The sequence below is a fragment of the Pogona vitticeps genome, chromosome 1 (assembly GCF_051106095.1).
Source record: "Pogona vitticeps strain Pit_001003342236 chromosome 1, PviZW2.1, whole genome shotgun sequence".
NCBI lineage: Eukaryota > Metazoa > Chordata > Lepidosauria > Squamata > Agamidae > Pogona > Pogona vitticeps.
The window spans coordinates 247258471-247285636 of NC_135783.1; the positions used below are offsets into that span (position 1 = coordinate 247258471).

General features: G+C 44.7%; 2 protein-coding genes across 9 annotated transcripts in view; one reads left to right on the top strand and one right to left on the bottom strand.

Moving 5' to 3' along the window:
* Window positions 1-3462, top strand: part of COL18A1 (collagen type XVIII alpha 1 chain) — a 202385-nt gene extending 198923 nt beyond the window's left edge. For all 4 annotated transcript variants that reach the window (XM_072985478.2, XM_078383561.1, XM_072985477.2 and 1 more), the window contains one exon: window positions 560-3462. In XM_072985478.2, the coding sequence (XP_072841579.2) occupies window positions 560-773 (214 nt within the window). In that variant the 3' untranslated portion in view covers window positions 774-3462. The remainder of the gene's footprint in view (window positions 1-559) is intronic.
* Window positions 3463-4973: 1511 nt separating this feature from the next.
* On the bottom strand, window positions 4974-26675 carry SLC19A1 (solute carrier family 19 member 1). 5 transcript variants are annotated; one of them, XM_078383562.1, is made up of 6 exons: window positions 26654-26675; window positions 18641-18938; window positions 10652-11411; window positions 8449-8641; window positions 7048-7189; window positions 4974-5633 (listed from the first exon to the last, which is right to left on the bottom strand). In XM_078383562.1, exons 2-6 carry the CDS (start codon window positions 18809-18811, stop codon window positions 5460-5462), a joined length of 1440 nt encoding a protein of 479 aa, XP_078239688.1. In that variant the 5' UTR covers window positions 18812-18938; window positions 26654-26675; the 3' UTR covers window positions 4974-5459. The 5 variants fall into 5 exon arrangements, with proteins under 5 accessions (XP_078239688.1, XP_020648074.3, XP_020648076.3 ...); XM_020792415.3 differs by having other exon boundaries at window positions 26295-26662; XM_020792417.3 differs by lacking the exon at window positions 26654-26675 and adding an exon at window positions 26042-26280.
* Window positions 26676-27166: the final 491 nt, after the last annotated feature.

Genomic DNA, 27166 nt, shown 5'->3' on the forward strand with positions numbered 1-27166 from the left:
ACTGACTCTCCTCTACAAGCCCTCTAAATTTGGTGAAGATTGCATTTCCCCAAGCCATCTGTTAAAGGACACTTTCCTGAGGGGCCCCCCTTGCAGGTGCATAACCCAGATGTTTGAAACCCAAACTTCACCAAACTTGCGGGGCTTGTAGAGGAGAGTCAGGGGAAGCTTCCTTGCAAATTTGGTGTTTCTAGGTGCTGGGGGGCATGTTCTGTAGGATTTTAAATTGACAAATTGATGTCAGAAAAAAATCATTAAATTGTAGGGCTTGACAAATCACAAATCAAAACAAATCAGTTTTTCTGATTTGTGGTCCATCTCTAATTGCAGCAATTCCCCGAAGGCCTTTTTCTAGAATAGCCAGTCTTCAAGTGCTCCTAGAACATAGTGCCCAACCCTCTCTTACATTACCTGGCATAAAAGATGTCTACCTTTGGCAGCACACCATTTGAGGACAGCAAACTCTGCACCATATTGTCATGCTTTAGCTAAGAAGCCCCCTCTTCCAGAACACAAAATGTTTATGTATAAAATGGCTCTAATCTTGATTGTGTTTCAGGCCTCAGAAACATGTGTGGCATGGCTCTGACTCCAAGGGGCGGCGGCTAACGGAGAGCTACTGTGAGACGTGGCGGACGGATAACGCTGTGGTGACAGGTCAGGCTTCCTCGCTGGCATCGGGTAAGCTCCTGGAGCAGAAGAGCAGCAGCTGCAAAAATGCCTTCGTTGTCCTCTGCATCGAGAACAGCTTCATGACCTCCTCCAAAAAATAAAACAGCACACAACAGAAGCGCTGACTGCAAGCGGAAGATGGGAGCCCCTATGTATCCCTTAAAGAATGGGGGAACAGGCCATGGTACCCCCACCCCCACCCTAATCAGGATGATGTGCCCAGCTGATTCCATAATATATCAGTTAAACAGATAAAGAAGCAGAAAAGAAAAAGAAAAAGCCAAAGAGTATCTTCCTGTAATTCCTAGCACACATCTGGTGTTGAATGTTTTTGTATTTTTTTAAAAAAAAATCCTCTTCCTGGCATGGCTGTTCTGAATAGTACCTGCTAGAGGGACTGAAAACAGCACAGGCTTTTGTGCAAGGCAATCTCCAGCCAAATTTAGTACACGAAATGGTCGCTGTTTTTAATCTTGCTCACTTTTACCCTTGAATTGTATTTGTTCTTGTTATACCCTGTGCTGTTTGCCTTCCTTCCTCCATCTTATCCTTTTATATAATTCAGATACTTTTTTAAAAAAGGCAAGACTGAGTGGGAGATGTCAGAAACCATATTTATTTTGGTTGATTTAACATAAGGCACCCTTTGTTAAAGCAGAGAACGGGTGGACATGGCTGTCCTTTGGAGCCTATTATTGTCACTGTAGCCTGTAACTGCCTCTGCTTCCAAAAGCCCTGGATAACTAGGCATTTCCGGTTGTGCCTGGCCTTATTTCAGGCGCAGGGTGCAAGAGCACACAATCTGCTCCCTGCTGGGACAGTGCATGGCCAACATTAAGGCTTTTGTAAACACTGTTGACTTTTTTCTGTGTACCCAGGACAGCCTCAAGGACAAAAATCCTGGCAACAGTGGTGGGGGATGAATATTAGGAATGTGATGGCCGGTCCCTTTTTGGGAACAGTCGCTCTGGATGGGTTTGCAGGATAGCTTCCAACACTTCTGCCTAACTCACTATCTAGCCGGCTTTCACTGCTTGATCATGCATCATTATTTCCAAATATACAGCTGATGGTTACTGTTCTCTTCATAGCCCCCCTTCTGTTACTAATTTGCCTTGTCCTCTGAAAAAATAACCTGTGAGGGGCAGCTGAGATTAAAACCAGAAGTGGTGCTACCTACAATTCAGCCCCACCTTGTTTTTGACCAGTTCTGAAGGTGAGCCAGAAGTGTTTAAAAGTAACAGCTTTATAGCTGATTTTTGCCAATGTGCAGGCGGTAGGTAGAAATGAAACATCTGCCACTAAAAGTATCAGAACTCATTAAACACATACAGTGGTGCCTCACATAACGAGCGCACCGTTGAACAATGAATCCGCATTGCAATGCGGATTTCCCCATCGCTAATGCAAGGGCATGCTCGCATTACGATGGGGGAACAGCTGTTCGGCGGTTCCAAAATGGCCGCCGGGACACCCAAAATGACCGCTGGAACATGGGAAAACATCGGAGAACGGTGAGTTTTGGGCCCATTTGGAACGCATTAAACAAAGTTTAATGCATTCCAATGGGTTTCCCCATTCCGCTTAACGATGTTTTCCCATAGCGAAGGTTAATCCGGAATGGATTAACCTTACTATGCGGGGCACCACTGTATTTATAAACCTTTCTCTTATCCTGCCTGCTACTTTTCCCAGAGAAAATGTCATATTTTAAGTTCTCCCAGATATTTTAATAGAAAATGGGTTAATACAGAAGCAAGTGGCAGGCCCATAGCGCTACTCCTGCAGCTCACGTTATGTTTCAGAGCTTAAAGGCAAAGTTCATGCTTCTCTCACAGAAGGTCTCAAATCCAAACCTTCCATTCAAGAGTACCGAGCACAATGAGAAAGATTCCTCTCTGAGGCCCCAGAAGACAGTTTCCCATTAGAGCCGGATGAACCCGCCAAAACGCTAAACTCCACTTTGAACTCTGATCCTATGCCCATGGAATTCCAATCCTGATTGAACCCTGGCCTTCATCAGTGTCCGACCTAGAACCTGCTGTCAGCTGCTGCTCCCAAATCAGAACTAAAAGAGATTCAACTTTGTCCCAGCTTGTAATTGGCTCCCTCACCCAGCACCCACGTGGCAGGAACCACTAGAAGCAAGCCATTCCTAACAGCTATATGCTCAACCTCTCTTCCAAAGTATTATATCAGGATGGTGACTGGCACTGTGCTGACACTTTATGGTGTGGGAAGAACAGGAGTACAGACAGATGAACGCTTGGTCGTGTTGCATAGCACTGTTTTATTCAGGGCTAGAAGCGCGGGAAGGCAGGTTCATGACCCAATGGCATTTTAAGCCATCTTAAGGCTGAAATGGATAGTAAAGGAGAACCTGACTTTCCTTGTTCATCAGTTACACTGGGACTGAGTGCCCAACAACCACCTCACAGCCCTTTCACCACTTTCAGGCCAGAAGTCTTAGTCAAGCTGATGTTTGTTGCCTACCTGCTCAATTTTACATTAATGTGCAAACAGGTTGGTTTTGAGAAACCAAGGTGCTAAATTTCTACCTAGCTTTTTTGTTTTTCATTGTCATGAGATTTTATTACTGGGACATTGAAGGGTGGGAGGGAAAGGAAACTGTGCAAGTCACACAATTTTTTTTTAAAAAAGTCTACTGTATTTTGTGAAATTTTAATGCAGTTTGTTAAAGCCTGTGGATCCCTATATCTTTGTCAGTTGTTTTGTGTTCTATAAACTGTTTTTCTAAAGGCACTGAATAAAGGAAAGTATCCTCTTTTAGTCTTTGTGTTTGTAGAAATGTAGAACCTTTCTGTCTCAATCACAGAACACGTGAAGCAATAAGGAGATGCCTAGGAGCAACGTACCATCGCTAATGGTCACTCTCAAGGGGCGATGCCCTGCCTCTCTTGTGCACGACTTTGCCCCTGCATGTGGGGTTCCATTGTGACCAAACCAAAGGGGCTGAAAACAATGGCTGTGTGGAGTGAGGTGGAGTCACATGCTCCTAAGAGGAAATCTTACAGAGTAAATAAAAATGAGTGCTCTGGAAGCCAAGGGCCCATAAAGAAGAACTGAGGGAGCCAGGTGTGTTTAACATGGAAAAGTCTGAGATGTGTGCTATGACTGCCATCTTGAGCTATTTCAAAGTGGAATAGATGTTGGAAGGTCTGGCACAGGAGATGGATCAAACTTGTTTCCTGCTGTTTGAAAGAGAAAGGCCTAAGGCAATGCATTCAGATTATAAGAATTGCAGGAGCCTCATGGTGCAGTGGTTAAACTGCAGTACTGCAGTCAAGCCTCTGCTCACAACCAGAGGTTGATCCCAATGGATTCAAGGTAGCTAGCTCAAGGTCGACTCAGCCTTTCATCCCCCTGAGGTCGGTAAACAGAGTATTCAGCATTTTTTGGGGGGGGGTTAATTGCATAATTATAACTATCCACAGAGTGCTCTAGCACTATGGGACAGTATATAAACCAAAGAGTCGAAACAACAAGAAAGGAGGTTTTGAGTAAATGTGGAAGAAACTGGTGATGGACGCTTGTTCTTTGGAGATTTTTACACTGCATTTGGGTGGCTAGCTGTGAATTCCTGCATTGAAAGCAGAGGGGGCTTGATGACTTTTAGTATCTCAACTCCACAGTCAGATGATTTCAAATGCAAAATGCCCTTCGCTCCCCTGAGATCAGGGGAGAGATACAGCTTGTACATTAAATGGCAAATCACCCTAGCCAAGTCCTACTTAGATCTGGGACCATTTTACAAGGCTGCCTGATTTAGTAGCTCCACTCTTTTCAAAGGTAAAAGGCACACAAGTTCCAGGCCAATTTATAAAGCCACTGGGATGAGCATGGAGAAGACTGCTGATTGTAGTCACTTCCAAAGATGTGATCCATATTCCGCTCAAATATTTCCAGACGCACTGTGCTTACATTCTTGGGGTGGCATGTGTCGTCCTACGACAGTGAAAGTAGCTTGAAAATAAATCCATAACAGGACGAGGTAAGGTAGGCTAATGACAACAAGAAATAAACCAGAGCCACAGGAAAGATTTAGATTTCAGTAGATGACCTGGCTGTGCCTGTATTTGGAAATGATTGTCAAATATGTTTTGGTGCTTCACTGTCCCTTGTGGCTGTGAGGCTGTACTGCTGGGATGGGACCCCCCACACTCTACAGCTGATGGCAACAGAGATACTAGTGCTAAACACCAGTTAGAAAAGGAATTCAGTTTTCTTGGAAGAGGGACGCGGAATGAACAAATGTTAACTGGGAATCAAAGCAAAGTACATCTAGAGGCATCAAATTAATTTTTAAAAAAATGTTAAAATAAAAAAATTAAAACTTATTTTTAAGTGCTTTACACCCACCTTGCTCTGTCTGCTGACTCATTTACAAGCTAAGCAAGAGAACACTGGTGTTTAAATTTAAATTCATCCAATCACAGGATGCCCATCCAGAACACTGGCAAACAGTGTCTCTGCAACAGCTCCTTGGTTCAGTGGACGGTGCACAGAACCCATGTCAAATGCCTGCACAACACCCAGGGAGGATGAGGAAACAACAGCATATGAGCTACAAATTGTCTGTACACATAGCCTTTCTTAAAGGCAAGCGAGGCTCTCCACCTGATCCCCCGTCCCCCAGTTTTGCTGTAACAAGACATTAGATGTCTTGACCTTGTAAGTGCTGACTGTCATGCAAGTTCGCCTTGGTCACATCCCAACGGGACGTGTGTGCAGGGAGGCCCTTTTCCTTGCCTCATCCACCATGTCTCTCATGCTTCAGAGCTTGCTAGCGGTGGGCTTCTCTCCTCAACAGGACTGCAGAGCTCCTTGGCCGGTACTGCCTCCTGAGACCTCCTGCAGGCATGGTGCCTCACAGCCACGTAGATGGATGCTGCAAGATACACAGCAGCCAGGAGTGTGAAGTAGCCAAAGTAAATGTAGAACTGGAAAACAAGGAGAGAGAGAGAGAGTACAGACATGCAACAAAATGCCTCGCCCTCAATGCGCAGGGCATCAATGACTTCACACACATGCACTCCCAACATACACGCACTCCTATTTTTGAAACCCTCTCCAACAACAGATTTCCTTTTACCCAAAGAAGATGAATTGCTGCTCCTGGAAGCATCCAGGATTGGGAAACTGCCCATTAAAGCAAGCAAGATAGAGGGTCTTGCGTTGGGGAGTGGGGGCAAGGTCTGAATTTTATTTTATTTTTTAAAACAAGAAGTGAACTTCCATAACAGCTTTGTGGCAAAACACATTATAATCCAGAGAGGGAGAGGGGAAAAAATTAAAATTTATAGCCCAAAGTTGCCTGGCCATTCCATAGCAGCACAGAAAAAAGCTGGAATGCATCATCAGAATTGCCTTGTTCAGTCATAGCAAAAGCCCAACTAAGCCCAGCCTCTTGCTTCCTACCACTGCTGGGCAAATGATTCTTGGAAAGCCACAGAGTCTGCATGATGGCAGACTTCCCGGCTTATGCCCTTCAGTTTATTGTCTCTGAACACAGATTATCTCTTTCAATGCCACAGATCCAGCTCCTTCCTCAACCACAGCAGCAGCAGGAATTCCACCTAAGCGTCTTGATGGGGTCAAGGGGAAGAAATCCTGCCGCCCTCCTTTATAGTGGTGAGCAGAGAGTGAAAGAAAGAAAGACTAAAAAGCAGCCTTTGGGTCAAGCTCCCTAGTGCTAATCCAAAAGAATGTCCTGCCAAGCTGCTTTATTGATTTTCATTCATGAAGATTTATACCCACTTAAACCTGTGCAAAATGGCTCTTGCTGGTGATGCAAGGTAAATTAGCAAACAGCAACTGCAAGTAGCAATTTGAATCCACGTTTATGGTTTATGGTCGTCAAAAATCTGCCTGGCAGGAAAAGGCTCTGCTTCCTCTTACAAAAAACAGAGGCTGCAATCTGGTGTACACCTCCCTCGGCAGCAGCCTCACTGACTTCCATGGAGGTTTTGCTTTGGAGAAAGTGTGCAAAGAATTATACTGTTGGTGGGCAATGCACAGCATCAAAGCAAAACCAGCAGAATTGGACCAAGGAAAGCAAGAGAGGTCTCTGCTGAGAATTCGGCCCTCCCCTTGACTTCACTGGGGTCCACTGCCTGTCAGGATTCTCCGCTTGGGGTAATTCGTATGATCTGGTTCATCCAAAAATTTGTAGAGCCTGCCTAAAAGGAAAATAGCTGGGTTTGGTTAAATGATGGCTGGCACAACCACAGCTTTGAAAAGTGAGATTGAGGACGATGTGCCTGAGTCCCTCAGCCAGCACAATCACTCCTCCAGGAAGGTAAATGATTTCTCCAAGCTCTGATCAGAATCTCAGGGTAATTTTGTGCTCCTTACCTGAGGGTGGACTGAGAGAGCCAGTCCTCTCTTATCTGTGACAATGAGGGTGATGACTGTCTTGAGTACCGTAGCAAGGAAGGTGTTGATTCCAAACACCAAGGCACACAGTTCTTTGGTCAGAGAAGATGCAATCTGGAAGCTTTTAAGCAGAGAGAAGAAAAAAGGCAAGTCACTTTGGCCAGCAAGAACAGCAGACAACAAGAACAATGAAAAATAAATCACTTTACAGGCCAGGGGCTCATTTCACATGCTGCTGCTGCAGCAGAAGCAAGTGGGAGGATTTGCAATTAGCGAAGGGTGTTGTCATTTAAAATCTGGAGGTGCTCTGCTGCAGCACAGCAGGGACTAGTAACTAGGGGTTGCGCTTTGGAAAGCAGCTCAAAAATGAGGGGAAAGGTTTTAGAAGCCGTAACACTTTGTTACCAATACTAGCAAAATACTTTAAGGTTAGATGGCTATAGTAGCTAGCATGGAACAATACGGAAGATCATCCTGGACAATTCATTTCAATCCCGGCCACTACAGCATTTCCAACAGATTTCTTCATACTGTTCAGAGCATCAGACACTTGTCGGAAGGCCTCTCAGAAAACAGCTAGTCGTTTCAACCACTCCTCCAAATCCACATTGCTTAAAAAAATGGCCACACTGAGAGAGGCCAACAAGAAGGAATTAGAGACCTTCTCAGTCTAATCCTTGGAAAAAGCTCCCAATTGAAGTACGCCAGGCTCCTCCCCTTCTGATATTCAGGAAATTAGTGAAGACAGAACTGTACAAAGCTGACTTCAATAACTTAACCTTGAAAACAATTGATACCAATTTTTCATTATTTTTCCCTTTTTTCCTTTCTTTAGTTTAATTTTAGATCTAGAACTAAATTACCATATGGATTGCATTGTTGTATGAGGTCACTGTATTTTTTTAAAATTTTAATTTGTAAACCAATTGGGTAAAACAATTAGCTGACAGCTTTGGCATCCTTACAGGGGAAAAAACCCTACATAATGGTTGAAAACCTGCTGCTGTATCTTACACAGTGTAAGGCTGTGTAAGATCCTTCTCTCCCAAAAATACAGAAGCTGCTGTGTAATCCCTTTCCTCATCAGGAAGCCATGGAAAATAGCAGGGGGGTTAAGTCTTTAATTTCTGAAAAAGCTGTGTTGATGTCATCGGCTTCATGTGGCATATGATACTGCAATGTAATAAGCCCTTTATGAAATTTCTTGGACTATAACTCCTAGCATCTTTAGGCATCACAGACAAGTTATGAGTAAGCAAACAATCTCCTCCCATGTCAAAATGATAGAAATTAAAATCTGTTTGTGTAGGTCTTTTGGGTGCCCATCGCCACCAGCTCACTTAATGCCTACATAGTCCTCATGTCGTTCTCACCACTTACATGGCTATGGGAACAAGAAATTGGTAGGAGCCTCTGAAAAGGATGTAGCCTGTGTAGCACAGCCAGATATTGCTGGTCGTGCTCATCAGCAAAAGGAGACCCGCCTGAAATGCTGTCACGAGAGTTATCATGAGCTCCGACCAGCGTGTCCAACGGATCTTCACGTAGCCCGCAGCAAAGGCGGTGATGGCCCCTGGGGAAAACACACAGTGTTGCCAGGAGATAACAGCACCAGCAGCAAAACCACCACATAGTATTTACCCACCATCTTAATGCATTAACATCCCAGTAAGTGGGACTGAGAAAACTCTGATCACTAGGAGCTCTCACTGGCCTAGCTTGGGAGCTGTTCTTTTTTCTTTGTCACTAGAGCTACTTTTCACTGCAATGAGCAGATTCATCCACCTAAGACCAAAGTGAAGACAACAATCAACACACAAAATTAGCACGTTCCTGCACTTAGCAGCAACCAACCAGGTCCCATAAAGTGCAGTACAGCTCTCAGAGGTTTAACTCGGCAAAAGAGAAACTGTCTCAAGCAGGCCGTTAGGATCTTTGAGAAAACCTAAGGTCCCTGTTTATTATATGTTATAGTTTACTGTCACTTTATATTATACTTGTAAATTCCCACCTACTGGCACCAATCTGTCACACCTGGGATGCAATTAAAACCACGGAAAGCCTGGTTTTTAGAATGATATAAATCTAACAGCATTTCCGAAGACAGATAATGCTATGATTACAACATAGGATATGCTAGTGGTTGGGAAACTGCAGTGCCCAGGCCATGGAGCATGATAGGTTGCTTAAGAGAACAGCTGGGCAGCTAAAACTGCTTATAAACAGGAGCCCCGTTGCTGGAGTGTCTGCTCCTAGCGGTGCCTCCTTTGACTGCCAATGGCCTTTCATGGTACAGTATTTCTAGTTGTAGATGCCAGGGACTAAGCCTCTGTGTGAAGAATGTGTGTTCTGCCATTGAGCCAGCACACACCTAGATGGGGGTGAATCTTTGGGGCTTACCATGCACACTTGTAAATGAGCCAGAGAAGGGGTGGGTAACACATGACCTATGGGGCTGCATGCAACCCACAGGACCATCTTTGTAGCCCTCCATCCCTCTGCCAAATTTAGGGGGGGGGAATTCTCTCAGAAAGTCCTCTTATGTCCATAAAGAAATATTGAGAACCATTTTGTTTTGTTCCCTCTAGCAACCTTGGGACCGTCCATACCCCACTTTTAAATTAAATTATCATTTTTTGTCCAGTAGAGGGTGCAAGAGGCTTTTGGGGGAGTTAGCCCACCTTTTTTAATTAGACTTTTTTTCAGATAACAAAATTCACTGTAGGAAGCTTTAGGGTACATAGCCACCACTACTCTCATGTTTTGCCCTCAACTGACTTACAGTGACACTAATAGGGCTTTCAAGGTAAATGGGAAATTTAAGAAGTGGTTTTACCAGTTGCACATCCCCAGTGAGTGTCCATGGCTGGGCACAAGTCAGAATATTTGGATGCATCCTCATCTTCACCTCTTTGACATTGAGGCCCTTGGGCTACCAGCAAATCTGAAAAATGGGCCTCCGCCTCACTGAGATTGCACTCCCTTTAAGTTAGAACTTAGACAAGTTACTTGATTGGACCGCAATTCCTAGAACTTCCCAACCAATGCAGATTAACTTTTCTAGGCTCTGGAACTAGCCAGCAGGTACACATTGTGGATGTGCAGTGGGGCACATCTCTTCCATAAATAATACGGCCAGTGTCCTGTTGCTAGAACAGATAGAGATGGCTTATCTCTCCCCATCATTTGAGCAAGGAGGAATCATCCATCAACCCCTTTGGGTCATCCAATCACACGGATTGATTTCCACAAACATGGCAGAACATTTCTCAGTCTCCACAATCATGGGAATCACTTCCAAGTAGTGTGAGAGTGTTTGGGCAGGGGGACCTCATCACATGCTCCATGCAAGGGATCACTGGGGTGCATGCCATGGAGCACAGTTCTGAATGGGTGAAGCAATATTTAAGTCCCATTTCAGCACCACTTGCCTTTGCATGAAGATGTCCTAGTACTGGAGTTTAGGAAAGTCCGCTAGGAGGACTCATGGTCATTGGAAGCTTGAGCACAATTAAGTAAGAAGAGGGAGAGATCTCATGTGCACCAAACATAAAGTGTGAAGAGAGGGGAACACATTATATACCCAAGAGTGTAGAAGCTGCTTCCACCCCTCCATTGTACACCTTCCTGTTATCAGAAGTGGAGTAAATTTCATTCCATAAAATGTGTACATAATACAGTATCAGGTAGTAGCCGGCAGAATTGAATATCCACCAGAGAGACCAAAGCCTCAGTTGGGGCAGCTGCACCATGGTGGCCAGCTCCTTTAACATCCGAACGAGGAACAGGTTCTGCCAAACGGAGGCCTTGTCCCACGCCGGCTTCCCAGGCACCCCAGGGTTCATTTTATCCAGCTCAGAGGGAGAAGAACCATTGCAGACCGGGTCGTTCCTGTTGAAGAAGAGGCTGCGTTTGGGGCGTTCCAGGAAAAGAGTCAGGATCAGCCCAAAGCACATAAACCCCAATGAGAGATAGTTCAAGGTCATGAAGCCAGTGCCCCCTACAGTCACACAGAGCTGCCCCAGCACAGAGCTGGTGAAAACCCCCATCAGCACAGAGGAGCGAGAATAACTGGCCATCCGCTGATAGCGCGAAGGGGAGACCAGGGAGAAGATGTAGGAGGAGTAGGCGATTCGGGCAGCCATCGTGATGCCATAGAAGAACTCCATGAACTGCATGGCGAGGATGCTGCTGCCGAAGATCAGCAACAGCCAGATGGAGATGTGGCTCAGGCTCTGCACCACCAGCACTGGCTTGTAGCGCAGGTAATCCGTCAGGAGGAAGATGGGCACCAGAACGGCCATGTAGGAGTAGGAGAGGACAGGAGTAATTTCATTGGTGACCTGCAAGACAAAAATCAAGACAAGTGTAATGCTTTCTCCAGGGAAGAACCAGACCACCCCCACCCCAAGACACCTCAAGACACACCAAGCCACGGACGGACAGACGGACAGGCTAGAAAAAGTCTAGTTCAGCTAGGAGGCAGGCACATCTACTCTCTCAAATTCTCCTACAGCCACACCAAACAGGCCTTTCCTTCAGCACACACACACACAGAGCTGCTGATCTTGGCACCTTCTCCCCACAGTCCTCTCCGAGCATCAAGGGCAAAGGCCTTTTTCATTAGTTACATATTTATACAAATACTGACTTTTTTTTCATGCTTCCAGAGCTGCATCCAAACAATACCACCATGCAAGAGTTGCATGCACACATATATTTTTTGGGGGGGACGGCACCCTTGAATACGCCTTGGCATGCTAGATGAGTGAAAAGGAATGAACACAGACAACCTAGGGTGGGGAAAAGGGAAGAAGAAGAGAACACAGTGTTGTCACGAGAGAAAGAGAGCTACAGAATTATACAGCTGTCTTAAAATTTTCTCAGGTCCAAAACAGAAAGCTGGCAGCAGAAACTGATAGAGAGATCACATTATTGAACACAGCCAGTAGTGGACACAAGTGTGCCCAACACACATCAGATGGAGAGAGTTAAAAATGGAGGAAACAGCCCAATGAACACTGGGTCCAGAATGCTGACTACTGGTCTATCTATGCAGCTGCAGAGATTTGATCCCACTTTAACAGTTAGGGCCCCAATTCATTGGAATCCTGTAAAATCGTCCTGGCAGTGGTGATTTTCTGTACTTAAAGACTACCCTCCCCCTGCCATCCCAAAGCTTTCATGGCTTCCTGATGATGAACAGGATTGCACAGGAGTTTCAGGTGAGAGGTTGGAAGTGTTTCATTTCCAAAAAAACCACTGCTGCTGCTGTCATCACCCTTATGTGGTGTAAGTTCAGGCAGCAGGATTTCAGCTTCTGTTGTATTTCTGGCATAGGAACTAGAGTTCTCTGAGGAGAATGTTAAGTCCCTCACCAAACTTCACAACCTAAGACTTCACAGGATGGAGCTACAGCAGTTAAAATGGAATTGCCTTACACTTTATATGCACTATACATATAGCCTGGCTATTGGTGAGCATACATGGGGATGTGGGGTGGAATGGAATGTTCGGACTCTGGCGCCTCAACAAAGGCACTCCACACCGTGATCTTTGATGAAAGAATCTCACCTCTCTGCTACCTAATGTTTTGCTGAGGGGTGCAGGAGATCTGTAACTTTACAGACACTCCCATGAGTCCCACCCAGCACGGCAATGGCAAGGCAATAAGGTAATCACATTCCAAAACATTTGAAGGGCCAAGGGTTCCCCAGTCACAACACGAATTTTCAAGACATCTGTCCTTTATCAGAGGTAAGACTAACTGTAACCAGTAAGTTTTAACTCTATCACCCCAAGCCCCATGCAGAAAGGTGCAACAAGAGATAGCAGGTGGGACTCAAAACGTGGTGGGCTACATCCCACAGACCCAAAACTGCAACATGCAACTGCAGCAACATTAACAGGAGTTGACGCCTGCCTGACAGGGAGTCAGCAGAAGGCTTTCCCCTGTGTGGCTCTGAGACTGTGGGAGGCAATCCGCTCGGAGCTGTGATCATTTCCCACTCTCACAGCCTTTAGAAAGGGTGTGAAGAAAGGTCTTCTTCAATTGGCTTATGATACTGCTTAATTTGTTGGGATAATTTCAACTGTTTTCCTAGTCTAATTGATTTTACTAGTTTATGTTTTGTTTAGTTTCATTTGTTTTTAACAATCCGATAGCTCTATTTGTTTTTACCTGTTGTTTTTTATGTTTTAAGATAACCGTAAGCCACTTACAGCATTACCCAAATAGTAATGGGGAGGTGGGCTAGAAATGTAGATGAACAACAACAGGGTCCTTTCCCCTCTCTCGCCAAAACTCATCGCAGGCAGTCTTGCTGTTGGGTAGAGGAAAAAGGGGATCTGCAGCACATGGACACAGAACTATAGGAAGCTGCTTTAGGTCCACTCAGGGTCTATATCTAGCTCAGTATTACCTACAACCGTCCAGGATTTCCCATCCCTATCCAAAGAGGCAGAGGACAGAAGTGGGGACCTTTTGCCTGCTAAGAATGTGCTCCACCTCTGAGCCATGGATGGCCTTTGGCTCCTGGCTTGGCAGATTTTTGGCTCAGGGCCCTTGTTGTTTGGGACTATGTTATAAATCTTCTGCCAAGCCAGGAGTCAAAGTCCTTCTATGTCATCCTTCCACCTCACTGCTCTACACTATTCTACTAGCAGAGGTAATATTAATTTCTACCTAAAGTAAATATAGTCAGAAAAGCTGGATTTTTTTTTTTTTTTTTTTTTGGACAAAGATACTCTTCCCTTCCACTGCTAGTCTTCCTCAGAAAAATCACAATAGCTAAGCTTCTGTTGCTTAGCACAGTGAATCACACTACAGCAGCCCCTTGGATCAGTGGGGATTTGGTTCCATTGAGTCAACTAGGTCTTCTATAGTTGCGACTTACTATGCTAACTAGAGTGGGCCCATTTGGATCAATGGAAGAGTTGACTCACCAAATCCCCACTGATTCAGTGGGCCTACTCTACCGTGACATAGTGAGGTACTGTATAGGCTTTTGGCCATTACGTGCTATCAGCCAGAATCTAGCTGAAAAACTATACCAGCTTTAACCTGACCAATGTACATTTCAGCTGTTCATTGCTCCAAGTGAAGAAGTCAATGTAAGGATTTGCTGTTGCAGGCAGAGTCACACAACTGCAAGAGCAAAAGTTTACAATGCGGCAATTCACAGCTGAGGCTAATGAGGATGGAGTTATACTGGTGGGCAGAAAGAATTTGATTCTAGCCACAGTTTACCAAGCTATAACAGGTATGAGTTGTATTCCTTCCTCCTCAACACAACCTTTTTACTACGGAAACATATTTCTGACTGACCTGCCACTAAAACTGAATCAAAGAGGTACATGATTTGACAGGAAAGTTCACAGCTGTTTGGGGAGAGGGGGGCTGGAGATACTAAGCATCCCACTGCCTCCTCTTTCTTACATTTGCTTACAGAAGAAAGACAGAAGAAAGTCTGAAGAGGAGAGGTTCCTACTCCCATGTGTGCCAGTACCTCTTCTCCTTTTCAGACTTGTGGCTGCTTGCATGAAGAAAGCAACGGCAGAAGGAGACAGGGCTCGGGGCACCTCCCAAACCTTGCTGACAATGCTGGACTCACTAAGAACTGAAGACGGCTTAACTTGAGCATGGACTTTGATGGATTAAAACTCAATTTTGTAGATGCATGGAGCACAACGCGAGAGCTTCCAATATACACAAACACGGTAAGGTATGGGAACAGAACAAAGCTGGATTTATTAAACAGCCATTATTTTGTGATCCTGTAATCATATCACAACCTCTAATACTGTCTTAGAGGACAGAGGAGTGGGGAGGTAAGTAGTGGGTAAGAGCCAAAGGCAGCACAGAGTGCTGTCCTCTGAAGATGTCGGCCACAGAGACTGGCGAAACGTTAGGAAGAACAACCTTCAGAACACGGCCAAAGAGCCCGAAAAACCCACAACAACCAAGAGCCAAAAGGTTGCACTAGCTTGAGCATTTGATCTATGACTCAGGGTTCTCGGGCTCAAATCCTCATTCACTGACCAACTCTGGGCTCATCACAGTTGCTCAACTCGATCTACCTCCCAGGGTTGTTATGGAGATAGGCTGAGAGAGGACAACGATATATGCTGCCTTGAGCTCACTGGAGAATCGGTGGGGATATAAAATGCAACAAATAAGCCATGAACAATAACAGAAAAACCTCTATGCTCCAAAGAGCTCACCAACTGCTTTTAATAATTTGTTTTCAGATAGTTTATTGCGACATGCTGAGAAAACCGTCACGAGACGCATTATGGGCAGGCATGCCAATACATGCACACCACTGTTCAGGGGAGGCAAAACACTGGGATCTGCTGGGTTATGTAAAAACCCACTGGAACCCCTTGGTTTTGAAAACAGCCACCTACTGGCCACTGTTGCTTAATAACAAAGAGCTGGTCTGTTTCGAAATCTCAGGCTGCTTATATCTGTGGCCAACAACAAACCTTGTTCCCCAGCCTGCCAGGACCCTTTGCAAAGAAGGTCAGCTAAGCCTCTTCCAGCCTCTTTTTTTTTATGGGAACTTGCTGTTTTTTTCAGCCATGGAAACAAAGCAGCAGGAGACTCTCTTCTCTGGCCAAAGAGAGACGCCTGGGGACACGGCGGGGGAGGGGCAGGCCACATTTATGTTCCCCGGGAAGAAGATCCAAAGAGGAATGACAGATTGTGACGGCCGTTCAGCCTCACCATCCCTGGTCCAGCTTTGTGTGGCATGGACCTGACCCAGCCCTTTCTGCTTCTGCACCATGAACTGACCGCAGAGGTGAATCTGAGACTCAGCACATCATCCAGCTTTACTGCTCCATTAGGCATTCAAAAGATTAACCACAACCTGGAACTTTAAAAAAAAAAAAAAAAAAAAAAGCTTTCCTACATTTGCAAAGATCCTCTCCCCACACAGCTTACCCCCACAGTTTGCAAATAAACTGCCCGGGCCTCATCCTCATGCTTACGGAGTCTGAGCTTTGACCCTTCCAAAGGGCAGAGTTGACAGGCAGGACTAAGGAACAGCATACAGGCTGTCACCCTGAGCCTGGCCACAGCCAGGCTTGTGTGATATAATTTTTTTCTCTTCTCAAACAGCAAGAGCTGCCTTTCACCCACAGCGAGCTCTGAGGAGAATGAACAGAAAATAGAAATTACTCAAGACAAGAGATTGAAGGTTTACATATAAACCCCATGGAAACCATAGCAGCAGATTAGAGTTAGCACAGCCAAGGCCATTGCAAAATCCTGAGGTTCTTCGGGGCACCCTGTGATTTTCTTAAAGTGAAATAATTTGCCTACATGAAGCCTGTAAACTAGAAAATAAATATAGCATTTGTTTTTGCTTCTACAATTCATGTTTAAAATACAGTATATGCAGAACTGCAGCCTAAGACTGTATGTGAAAGCAAGCCCACTGAACTTAGAGGGCTTTTATATATATATATCTTACTGAACTCCATGGGGCTTATTTCTTTTTTATTTATTTATTTCAAATATTTTTATCCCGCTTTTCTCCCTGAAAAGGACTCAAGGTGGCTTACAACATTGAAAGATAATATTTGAAGTTGAAGACAATGAGTATAATATTAGAGCTAAGAACAATAAATATACAAATATTTTTTAAATAAATGGCACGGGGAAAAAAAATGGAAAACACAAATAGTACTGTGGTGCCTCGCTTTACGATTGCCCCACACTACGACGAAACCGCTTAACGACGATCTTAACAGCAATTTTCCTAGAACGGATTATCATCATTAAGCGAGGCACCACTGTACTAAAAATCCAATCAAAGCAGTAATGTGTAACAATCTAACTTTTAAAAAAATCACAGGTAGCTAGTTTACTATGGGAAGGCTTGCCTTAAGATAAAGGTCTTTGTCTGCTTTTGGAAGGACAACAAAGATGGGGCCAGTCTGGCCTCCTGTGGGAGGGAGTTCCAAAGTCTGGGAGTAGCAACAGATATGGCTTTTTCCTGTGTTCCTGTCAGATGTGCCTGTGAAGGTGGGGAGACTGAGAGACAAGCCTCTCCTGATGATTGTAACATCGGAGCCAGCTCGTAATGGGAGATACGGTCTTTGAGATAGCTTGGACCCAGGCTGTTTAGGGCTTTATAGGTTAAAACCAGCACTCTGAATTGTGCCCAGAAGCTGACTGGCAGCCAGTGGAGCCGCTGTAACATACAGTGGTAGTTATTTGGACTGAATACTAAGCAAGCTGGACTGGATTCACTGTCAAATGCATCCATATGATGAAGAAAAACAAACACAGCATGGAACTCACTGAAGCCAGAGAAGATTAGCTTGGTCAATAAATATAAATAAATACAATCTTTTTTTTCAACTACGCATTTGCCCAGTAAATCATTTCAGTAATTACTGATAGTACTGAGGATCATGATTGTTCAACTTATGTTTGTTTAAAAAAAGACAAGCTGTAAGTGAGAAAAGCAAACGCTGAAACATTTAGACCAAGAACAGCTACTCAAGTTGATTCCCTGCGATGAGCCGAATACATCATATTTCTAGGATCAATAAATGTGCAGTTCCAAGGGACCTGAGTATTCATTCATTCAAAGTCAAAACAAAGGGTGAGGAACATGTAGTCCTCCACACACATGTGCGACTGCATCTCTTACCTCTTATCAGTTCTAACTGGCATAGCCACTGGAGTGGGATAACCAGAAATATATTCCAAGCAGGGCTGGAGGGTCACACATTCCTCATGCTTGGTTAAAACCACGGTTTGATACTGTGCATGAACCACCCCAAAGGCAAAGGTAGTAAGCTCAGCAAGGGATTTCACTGAAATTAGGGATGCCCAAGACACTCTGCATTGAATTCAAGTATCTTTCCATAAAAGAGATTGTGGAAGCCAAACCTTCCAGTGAGCTTCAGAACACCCCCCACCCCAAAGAGAGAGAGACCCTACTAAGTAGGCTGGGATGTGGCACAGGAGGTTGATGGAGCAGCTAGTGGGACACATAAGGGAATGTATCACCCATGGGCAAGGGGCACCCATCTGAAATCACAATTTCAGATGGGTGCCACCTGCCCATCAGTCATCAGTCATCTATTGGAGTTGGGAACAATAGGAAAGATCATGGAAAAAGCCATCTTTTGAATGTGGAACTGAAGATGCCTCCTCCTTTTCCTTCTGCAATTTGCCACAAACTGGCACCTTTCAGATATGTGAGGCTACCATTTCCATCACCCCAGAAACACACTAGGTAGGCTGGGGATAATGGGCATTATAATACAACACACCCAGAGAGCTAAAAATTGGGTAATGCTGAATTAAGCCATATATCACTTCCCTCCCATATGGGAGAACTGTGCATGTTGGTGGTGGGGAGCTCACAAGCCCTCCCCATCTTTCAGGAAAAACTAGCAAGGGAAAGGGGGAGGGAGGGAGTAGCCATTCTGAAACACCTGCCCAAAGGTATGAGTTACTTATAAAAATTTCAGCAAAACTGCCTGCTGTGCTCACACCCTCACTGACATCTTGGCCACCTGCAACTGTGACCATGTGTGCTGAACTCACCTCTTCCTTTGTGAAGTTCTTCTCTGCCCCCAACAGGTAAGGTGTGATGAAGCTTTCCCCAGGTCTGATCTGGCTCATGAAGCCATAGAAGCAGAGGTAGAACACGAGGAATTTCCATCGTGGATCTGGTGGAGGATCAGGCGGCTGATTTTCACCCTCAGCACCTGACATAGCTCACAGGTATCACTGATCTCAGCAGAACTGAATCTTTTAAACAAAGCCTGGGCAGGTAGAAGGGTTCCTGGGCCAGTTACTCTGTTCCACTGCTGCATACGGTCCCCAAGACTCACCACGGTGTCTGCAAGAAAAAGCAGAAAGGTTGGCAACACAACACAGATTTTGGGGGGGTGGCGGGGAGGGACTAATATGAATTATTATTACTTAACCTCATCATCTTGCCAAGAATTTGTTTATTTAATTTTGCAGGCAGAGGTCGAAAAGAACTAAAACCACCCGATCCTCTGCATTGCCTTTTAAAGCACATGATGCTTATTTGCACAGAGAAAAAGAAAAAATTTCAAAGGAATGTTTTAAGGCTGCCAGATCTGCAAGTCAAAGAACCCCATGGACCACCCTGGCACAGGCAAGTTTATTCAGCTGGACAGCCGAGTTCAGAAGTAGTAAACGATAAGCACCATCTCTTTACCTGCTATTCTTGGGCTCTGCTTTTGCTCCAAAGAGCCTAGAACAAGCCTGTGAGGTTAAGAAATATCCAGGAGTGGAGAAGTCACATCACAACTTGTGCAGCAATCTGAACCAGAATTCCCCACATACAACTCTAGTGGTGAAGCTGCTACGTCACAGTCAGTTGCAGTCAATAAAAGAATGAACAATAGCAGCAAGAGTCATATTAAGAGTCGATGAACCAGTCCTTTCACTCCAATTGTCCTCAGAGGCCCTCCTCTGTGTCACCCCCCCCCCCCAAAACCTTGATAAGGCAGGTGAAAACAAGAGTAACCTCTACTGCTGTGGTGTTGTTATGCCTTTGTCAAACTAAACATCTACTCTGGGACTGTTTGGACACCATGCGAACACAGTTTTCCTCTGTTGTAGTTCCAAATGTTTGCTTAAGTCCCTACTATTTCCATTGTTACTTTGGGTTTTTACTGTGTTAAACACTTCTCTGTTTCTATCGTCTGTATTCCTGTTGGCACAATTCTTACACAGGCAAATCTTTTTAAAAATCATTACTATGTAATGATAACTGAATCCTAATACTGTATTACATGGCAATGACTATGTGAAAAGTCATCGCATTGAGAAAAAAGCCAACAAGGATTGGGCACCTACATCCAGGTGGATGTTTTTTTAACTGGAACTCCCATCAGCCTTGCCACCACAGCCAATAGTGATGGGTTATGACTGCCGTCTTCCAAAAACTGCTGGAGGGCCAGAAGTGACAACCCCGAACTTGTATAAAGCCCAAAGGAGAAACTCCTACGACTCCTATGCTCCTCATTCAGAAGTAGGTCGGTGTTGCAATTTCAGAGCCGACCTCACCAATCTTTAACATAGTTAAAGTGTAATCAGAAATCAAAGTTCTTATAAGGAGAATGACAATGCTCTCATTGGAAAGGGGTTTTTAATGTTCTCAAACATGAAATGAAAATTAATTTTTAGATACCGTAAAATAATACCCCCCTGAATCTACAGAGAAACACCCAACGAGACACACTCCTCATATGCAGAAAATGCTCCTATCTAAAAAGATACCTCCACCTAGTTTTCAGTCAAGAAATCAGAGAAGAATTTCTGTGCTCCTCTTTCAGAGAGACATCCTCAGACTTGCCAATTTTCATTTTATTCATGTCACCCAAGAGGAAGAACTGTGTAAGCCTAGTCATAGTTATAAAAACATAAATCCCACTGAGTTGAATGGGCTTACTCATAGGTTAGGTGGATACAGAACTGCAGCAGTATCTCTGGTTCAGGCTGAAAGGCGCCTCTCGCAGCAACGAAACCCGCTTTTAGTTAAAAGTGGCCTGCTTTTAAAATCCGGCATTGACCTTCCTCTACTGTTCGAATCTTTGCTCCATTTTCTGCCAGTTCTCACTGACTCTTCCGCTCCTCTCTGGGCACCAAGGCTCAGAAACCCACCCATATTAGGGGAAGCAAAGTGTTGCTTTATCTGTGCCGTTCAGCCAACTCTGCCATCTCCCTCCCTCCCCACAGACTTAAACAAGAAGACTGTAGCCCAATGGTATAGATCAGATTGCCACAAGATGGCACCCTACAGACTGGGCAGACGACAACCTCTCTTATCCCCCACTAGCACCCCATGCTGGTTGGTGACTACAGATGTTGACGTATGTGCCTAAACATACTACAGATGATTTGAGGTGATGACTTGTCCCGTAGCACCATGTGATGCTATGGGACAACCACTGTAAACAGGATAGCACACATCATCCGTGAACAAAGAAATGTCAAGAACTGTCAAGGATTGCCCAGGTTCAAGGAGGCCCACGTTAGCCACTCAGCCACAATATCTTAGCTGTCCTGGTGTGGGTAAAACTAGAAGCCAAATGTGTTGATGGCAGGGGGAATCCTCCTGCCTTGCAACCTCCCAACATCTTAGTACAGTGCTTCTGACCCTTAGGTCCCCAGATGTTCTTGGATAAAAAATCTCAGAAGCCTTCACTACTAGGGAGTTGTAGTCCAAGAACATCTGGGGACCCAAGGTTTGGAACGGCTGCCTTAGTCTAACCAGCCTAAGCAGTACTTCCAGGAAATTTCCCAAAACTTGCAAGGTTAACCATTCTGACTCTTATGCCCATCCTGTAGGAATAAATGCCACCACACCCACCAACACATACAAAATCCCTGTAAGTGGTCAAGGCAAGTCCTGGCTTTAAGTACTACAAATTCTCTTAATTCAAAAACGCTGTATGAAGAAATTTTGCATTTTATTAAAGATGGTGAAAAATTCAAAAAGAGCAAAAATGTTTTAAAACAGTTGCAAAGAAAAAAAATATTTTGGAGCAAATAATCAATTTAAAGATTAAGGCAATTGCAATACAGAGCAAACACACAAGAAAATTAAAAAGCTACCTAAACTGTTCTGGCACTTACAGTCTAGTGTAGCTTCAAAGCATACACAAAGTGCATTCCTTCCCACAGGACAATAAACAAGCATGCCCTCTCCCAAGAAATAAGCCAATCAAAGCAACTTCTGAGTTCATTTTTATGCATTCCGCTTCTGCTTCTGGACTCTTCCAGAGCATCTCCCAATCAGGAGTCCAGTTACCTGCAACATTCACAAAGGCAAGAGCAGTTTCTGCCCTCTCTTCTCACGCAGCTGAAAACCATCTTCTCAATTCACTAAAGAATGAACCAGCCTGGCCTTGAAGGCTGCTCTCACAAACCAATAAGCTGAAGGTGTTCCTCCTTTCCAATTACTGGCAGGCAGTATCCCCCTTCTCTCAGCCAGCTTGCTCTGGCCACTGACTAAAAAGCCTGAATTTTCCAAAACAGCACCATAATCCCTCAATTCCCGTTTCTTGACAAAAGCCAATAGGTGAATTCTGATGATCCTAGAAAAGCTGTTTCTTTCACACTTTGTTAACCTGAATTCAATCTGGATTTCTTTTTTCCTAGAGGAAAAGCTGTGTGCAAAATACACTGGGGCGTCTGGAAAACACAGACATAATTGCACTCTTCTTATCTCATTTTGCTTCCCCCTTTCTGGAATATCCCACTCCTCTCCCTCCACAACACCTTACTCCCTAAGAGTTTGATACGCTTTGTTATAAAAAGAGAATGTTTGTTTCTCTTGAACATACCATTCTATTAACTACTACTGCCCGCGTTGCTAAATCTCTAGGCATTTTGGCCAGGATCCAAAGGGTCACAGATGACGCACACCTAGAGACATGCACCCAGAGTTTTCCATCTCTCTGTTCCAGTGGCAGTCTCTTGTGCCCATGGAAAGCCAAAAGCTAAAGGATCATTTTGGTCATTTTACTAAGTGCAAGGAACTGCCTCTAGAAGGGGGGGGGGACTAGCCATGACCTGCTTCAACACAATGAGCTGTCCATCTTGCTCTCTCATAGCACCATAAAACCAAAAGATTGCTTCAATCCACTATAATCCTCTCCAAACAAAGAACAGATATGCTCTGCCAACATAACAGAAAAACCTCTCCAACAGGAAAGAGGGAGAGATTGCAGAAAAAATTGCAAGCTTAGCAGAATGTGTAACTCTTTCCTCATTGGATTCTGGGTACATACTTACAGAGTAAACAAAGTGGCCACAACCACGCTGCATTTTCCACTTATAAATTGGGAAGTGGGGGGATGCTGTAGGAACTGGTTATAATAGTATAAAATGGATTTTCTCACAGTCTTTACATGAAGCCAAAGCAAAACTGCATTTTAAAGAAAAGTCAGATTCCTGAGTTAGACCCTCAACAAGACTTTGCTTTTGTCAAATCCCTCTAGCGTTACCTTTTATATGTGCATCCTACTAGAACTCATGGCAGGAGACTTGAGCGTGATCAGTACCCATCTCAGGTACCAAGAAGGCCTAGACTTGCTTAGGTTTGAAAGACTGATATTTTTCTGGCCATTCTCCAAGTCAGTAGTAGCTTTACGTATTTGTAACAACTCACCTACCTGTTGAAAAACATTTATTATTCTTTACATCTAATTAAAAATTTCCAGTTTTACCACCAAAGCCTCTGGTTCTCATCAGGCCACTGTGATTCAGCTCCATCTTCTAATGAAAGAGACGCTGCAACCAAGCCATTTAAAAAACTGTCGACTCTATAAGTGGTGTGATCAAGAGCTGCTGGATAGCTCAGTGGTTTAGATTCCTGGCTGCAGAACCAGAGGTTGGGAGCCTGATTCTCACCACTGCGCCTCTCTGACAGGGGCTGGACTCGATGATCTAGAGGGTCTCTTCCAGCTCTGCAGTTCTAAGATTACTATTAATAGCTTTCTGATGTCATCTGCCAACTCCTTTGCCAAATGACAAGAGTCTTTCTTAATCAGGTGTCAGAAAACCCAGTATTTTCCACACGCTTAGAGGGGAGCAGCTAGCAATGTCACTCTTCATCTCTGCTTTCTTCATTGGATCACCAATGAGTAGGAAGAGGAGAAGTTCCTGTTCTCGTGGAGACTCTCCACATGAGCAAGAACTCAAATCTTCCAGAAATCTCTCCTTTCCAGTTCACTGGTGACTGTGTGATGAAGGCAACTGTGAATGGGCCAGGGCTAGGCCACCTAAGCTATTATCATCCCCCAAATATAACAGCCACACTTTATTGACACTTGCTAGTTGAAAACGTGTGAGTGTGCATAGAAAAATGCACGACTGAGACAGGTTTGGGAGAGCTGAAACTGATGCCCTGTTGGGGATGCGTCTCTTTTCTCTAGTTTCACTTAAATTTCTATTTGCTCTAAGGAACTCTCAGTTACTTTTTTTGTGTTTTGCCTTGTACCTCTTGCCTGATTCTCAATTTCTCCTTAACTGAGTGTTTCCTGACGGTGGTTCTGGTAGTAACTGAATACCTTACAGACTGAAGGAAGGAAGAACAAGTTATCCTAATTATTGTCCTCTTCAGTCTCTTGCAATTAGCTAACTGATTACAACATTCTAATTTTTCCCCTTTACTTAATCAGGTACTCATATTATTCTGACATACCAAAATGACATGATTGGAAAATAAAAATGGGATTGCTCTGATAGATGTGGGCAGATGTTCTAATAAAACAAGAATTTGAGACCCTCATAAAAAGCAGGAAAGGCCTAGCTGGTCCACTTAGCTGGTCAGCAGATAAAATCAGACCGTGAAATTGAGACGCAGCCTCTCGAGGGGCAATCAAATTACAGCCAAATTTATAACATATTTATCCAGAAGCAAGTTTACCTGGCATTCTATAGTTCTCTACGTTGCAAATATATCCTTCCTTCCAAAATTATTAAAAAGAAATTTTGAACAGTACAATAATTTTTATGATTAAACAGCACAGCCAACCGTTATTTTAAAAATGGGTCCTTGCTTATAATCTGGAAAACAAAAGGAGCAGCAGAAGATGAAGCCAGCCTCCTGCTGCTCCACCTCTGAGCGAGCAAACCACCTCTTGTCAAGTGACTGTTTCAACCTGGTTATGTGTGGCCAGGCCACCCGCACAAGAGTATCACCTGGCTCTAAGCCGATGCTCCTCAAAGCTTACCTTTGCCTTGTAGCCTGTGACAGAAGAGATAATTAATCTGACTGGGCATTTACAGGGGAAATTAATAGGATCTACTGCACATTATGAGCAAGGCTGCCTCCAACTATTAGAGGAGGAAAGTGGTTTACTCAAAAGTGCAAGGGCTTTATCAAAGCAGAATAAAGGAGAGTGTGATGGGTCCATGGGGTGTATGGAAAGGCAGCAACATATCCTGATCACCATGGAAATGAAATCTAGCAAGATCTAAACACCATAGCAAGTGTTCAGCCTTTTGAAATGTAAATGATAGGTTGCAATTCTTATAGCGTGTAGAAAAAAAGCAAACACTTTGTAAAGCCTAGAGCCTTCTGTCTGCAAAGATTCAAGCATGCCCATGTTCACTTGCATAATTCAACATGCATCTAGAGCAGTCTGCGCACGCACATGCACACACCCAAAAAAGAATTACAGATTGGATATTTCTTGGCTGTCAAGTGCTGCTAGACTACAAAATTGTACCCCACCGAAGCATGTAGGGCATAACCTATTGAATTCTACCCCACTAAGAAAGCTGTCTCAGACCTTTCTTTTGCTCCTTCAGGCTAGCATACCCACATGCTAATGGTAGAATAACAGGCATGGACTAACCAAAGATAGCATCTTACATAATACCCTCAGTAACTACCATTGTTTCTTATCATTATACAGATTAGTTTATCTTTCTCACCTTTTGGGATTGTCAGGACTTCACATTTTCAGAGTCCCAGCTATTATGAGGGCTTTAACTCCACCAGAGCACATACTGATTGCTCTGGTGGTGATTTCCCAAGGCTAGCCATGCTAACAGGTTGTAGCAAGAAAACTGAAACCCTTGTGGCACCTTGATGGCTAACATTTATTACAGCATAAGCTCTCCTGTGAGTTTGGTATTTGGTACAGAATAGGTTACAGATCTTCAATAGCTTAAGGAAGCAATTTTGAACATATTTACAGTCTCTTTTAATTCAACAACACTTCCTCCTGAATAACCAGACTTTAAAAGAAGCTCTCCAACTGTTTTGTATGCTGCTTTACACTTTTACCCTTTCTAATGTTTAGCAATTTTGTTAATTTTTGTCTTTATTTCTTTTTTATTTCTTGCTAGTAACTGCTCTACACTGGCAGAAAGAAGGGGAAATAAATGTAAATAAACAAGTAAGTCTTAGTACATCCAGTAAGAGAAAGTTTTGACCCCTAAAAATACCACCTTCCCATGTCCTGATTGGATCAAGATGGACGTGCAGGTGGCTAGGGCAGGTTGTGCCTTCCTTTGGTCACCGAGGTAAGGTGAAGTCCAGGCAGGATGCAGGAACAAGATGCCAACGCACAGGAACACACAAGAGGCAGCTGACCTGCGGTGCCATTAAGTGCACCAAACATACAGACGTAAACGCGGAAAGGACATGGAAAGGGGAGGGGATGCCCAGGGTGGCGGGAGTGACTCTGAACCAAGTGCCCACCTTCTCCCTCCTCCTTTCGACGAGGCTTCCCCTTCCGTTCCTTTTCCGTTCCTTTCCTGAAGGGCAGAAGCCGTTTTTCCTCCCGCACCTTGCAAGCGGCACGCTACGACTCGCCCCTCCCTGGACCCGCTATCCCTTTGAAGGCCCGCGTTCGGAGTCACCTGAAGGACCTGAAGACTCCAAGCTGGCCCAGTGGGCAGGGCCCAGCCGTCGACCGCCTCCTGGGGGAGGGGTGCAGGTGGGATGATGGGGGGGGGGGAAGAGAGGCAGAAGAGGCTTCCCCGCAGAGGACGGGAAGGAGCCAGCAGAGAGGCACAGACCGAGCGCGAGAGACTGCTCTCCCATAGACAGCAACAAACCTGTGGCACGTGGAGGGAGGGGAGGGCGCGAGGGCGGCCGGGAACTGTAGTCCTCAGGGCTCTCGGCGCGGAGCAAACCCCCTGGCGAACTACAACCCCCAAAATGCATGGAGGGCGGAAGAGGCACGGGAGAAAGATGGACGTGGTGGAAACAGCGCCACCCCCCCCCCGGTCTTTGCGGCTTTTTTGTTTACAATAAAGGGAAGGCATGGGGCGGGTCAGGGGGTCGGCGCTCCACGTAACATAAACCACCGTCTATACAGTATTTCATTTTCCTTCTTCATGCCTGCCGAAGTGGACGTGCCTGCGAAAGCTTACATTAAAATATAAATTGTTCGTCTTTCAAGGTGCCACATGGCTCTTGTTCTTGTTTTGTTGGATTTTGCCTGATCCGTTTGCACAGACTTAATACGGCGACCTCTTCTCAAAATAGGCCACCCCGGACATTATGGGGGGACGACTTTTTCTTTTCCCCCTTTCTTCTGTTACGCCCTTGTTTTGCTAGTGGTCCCA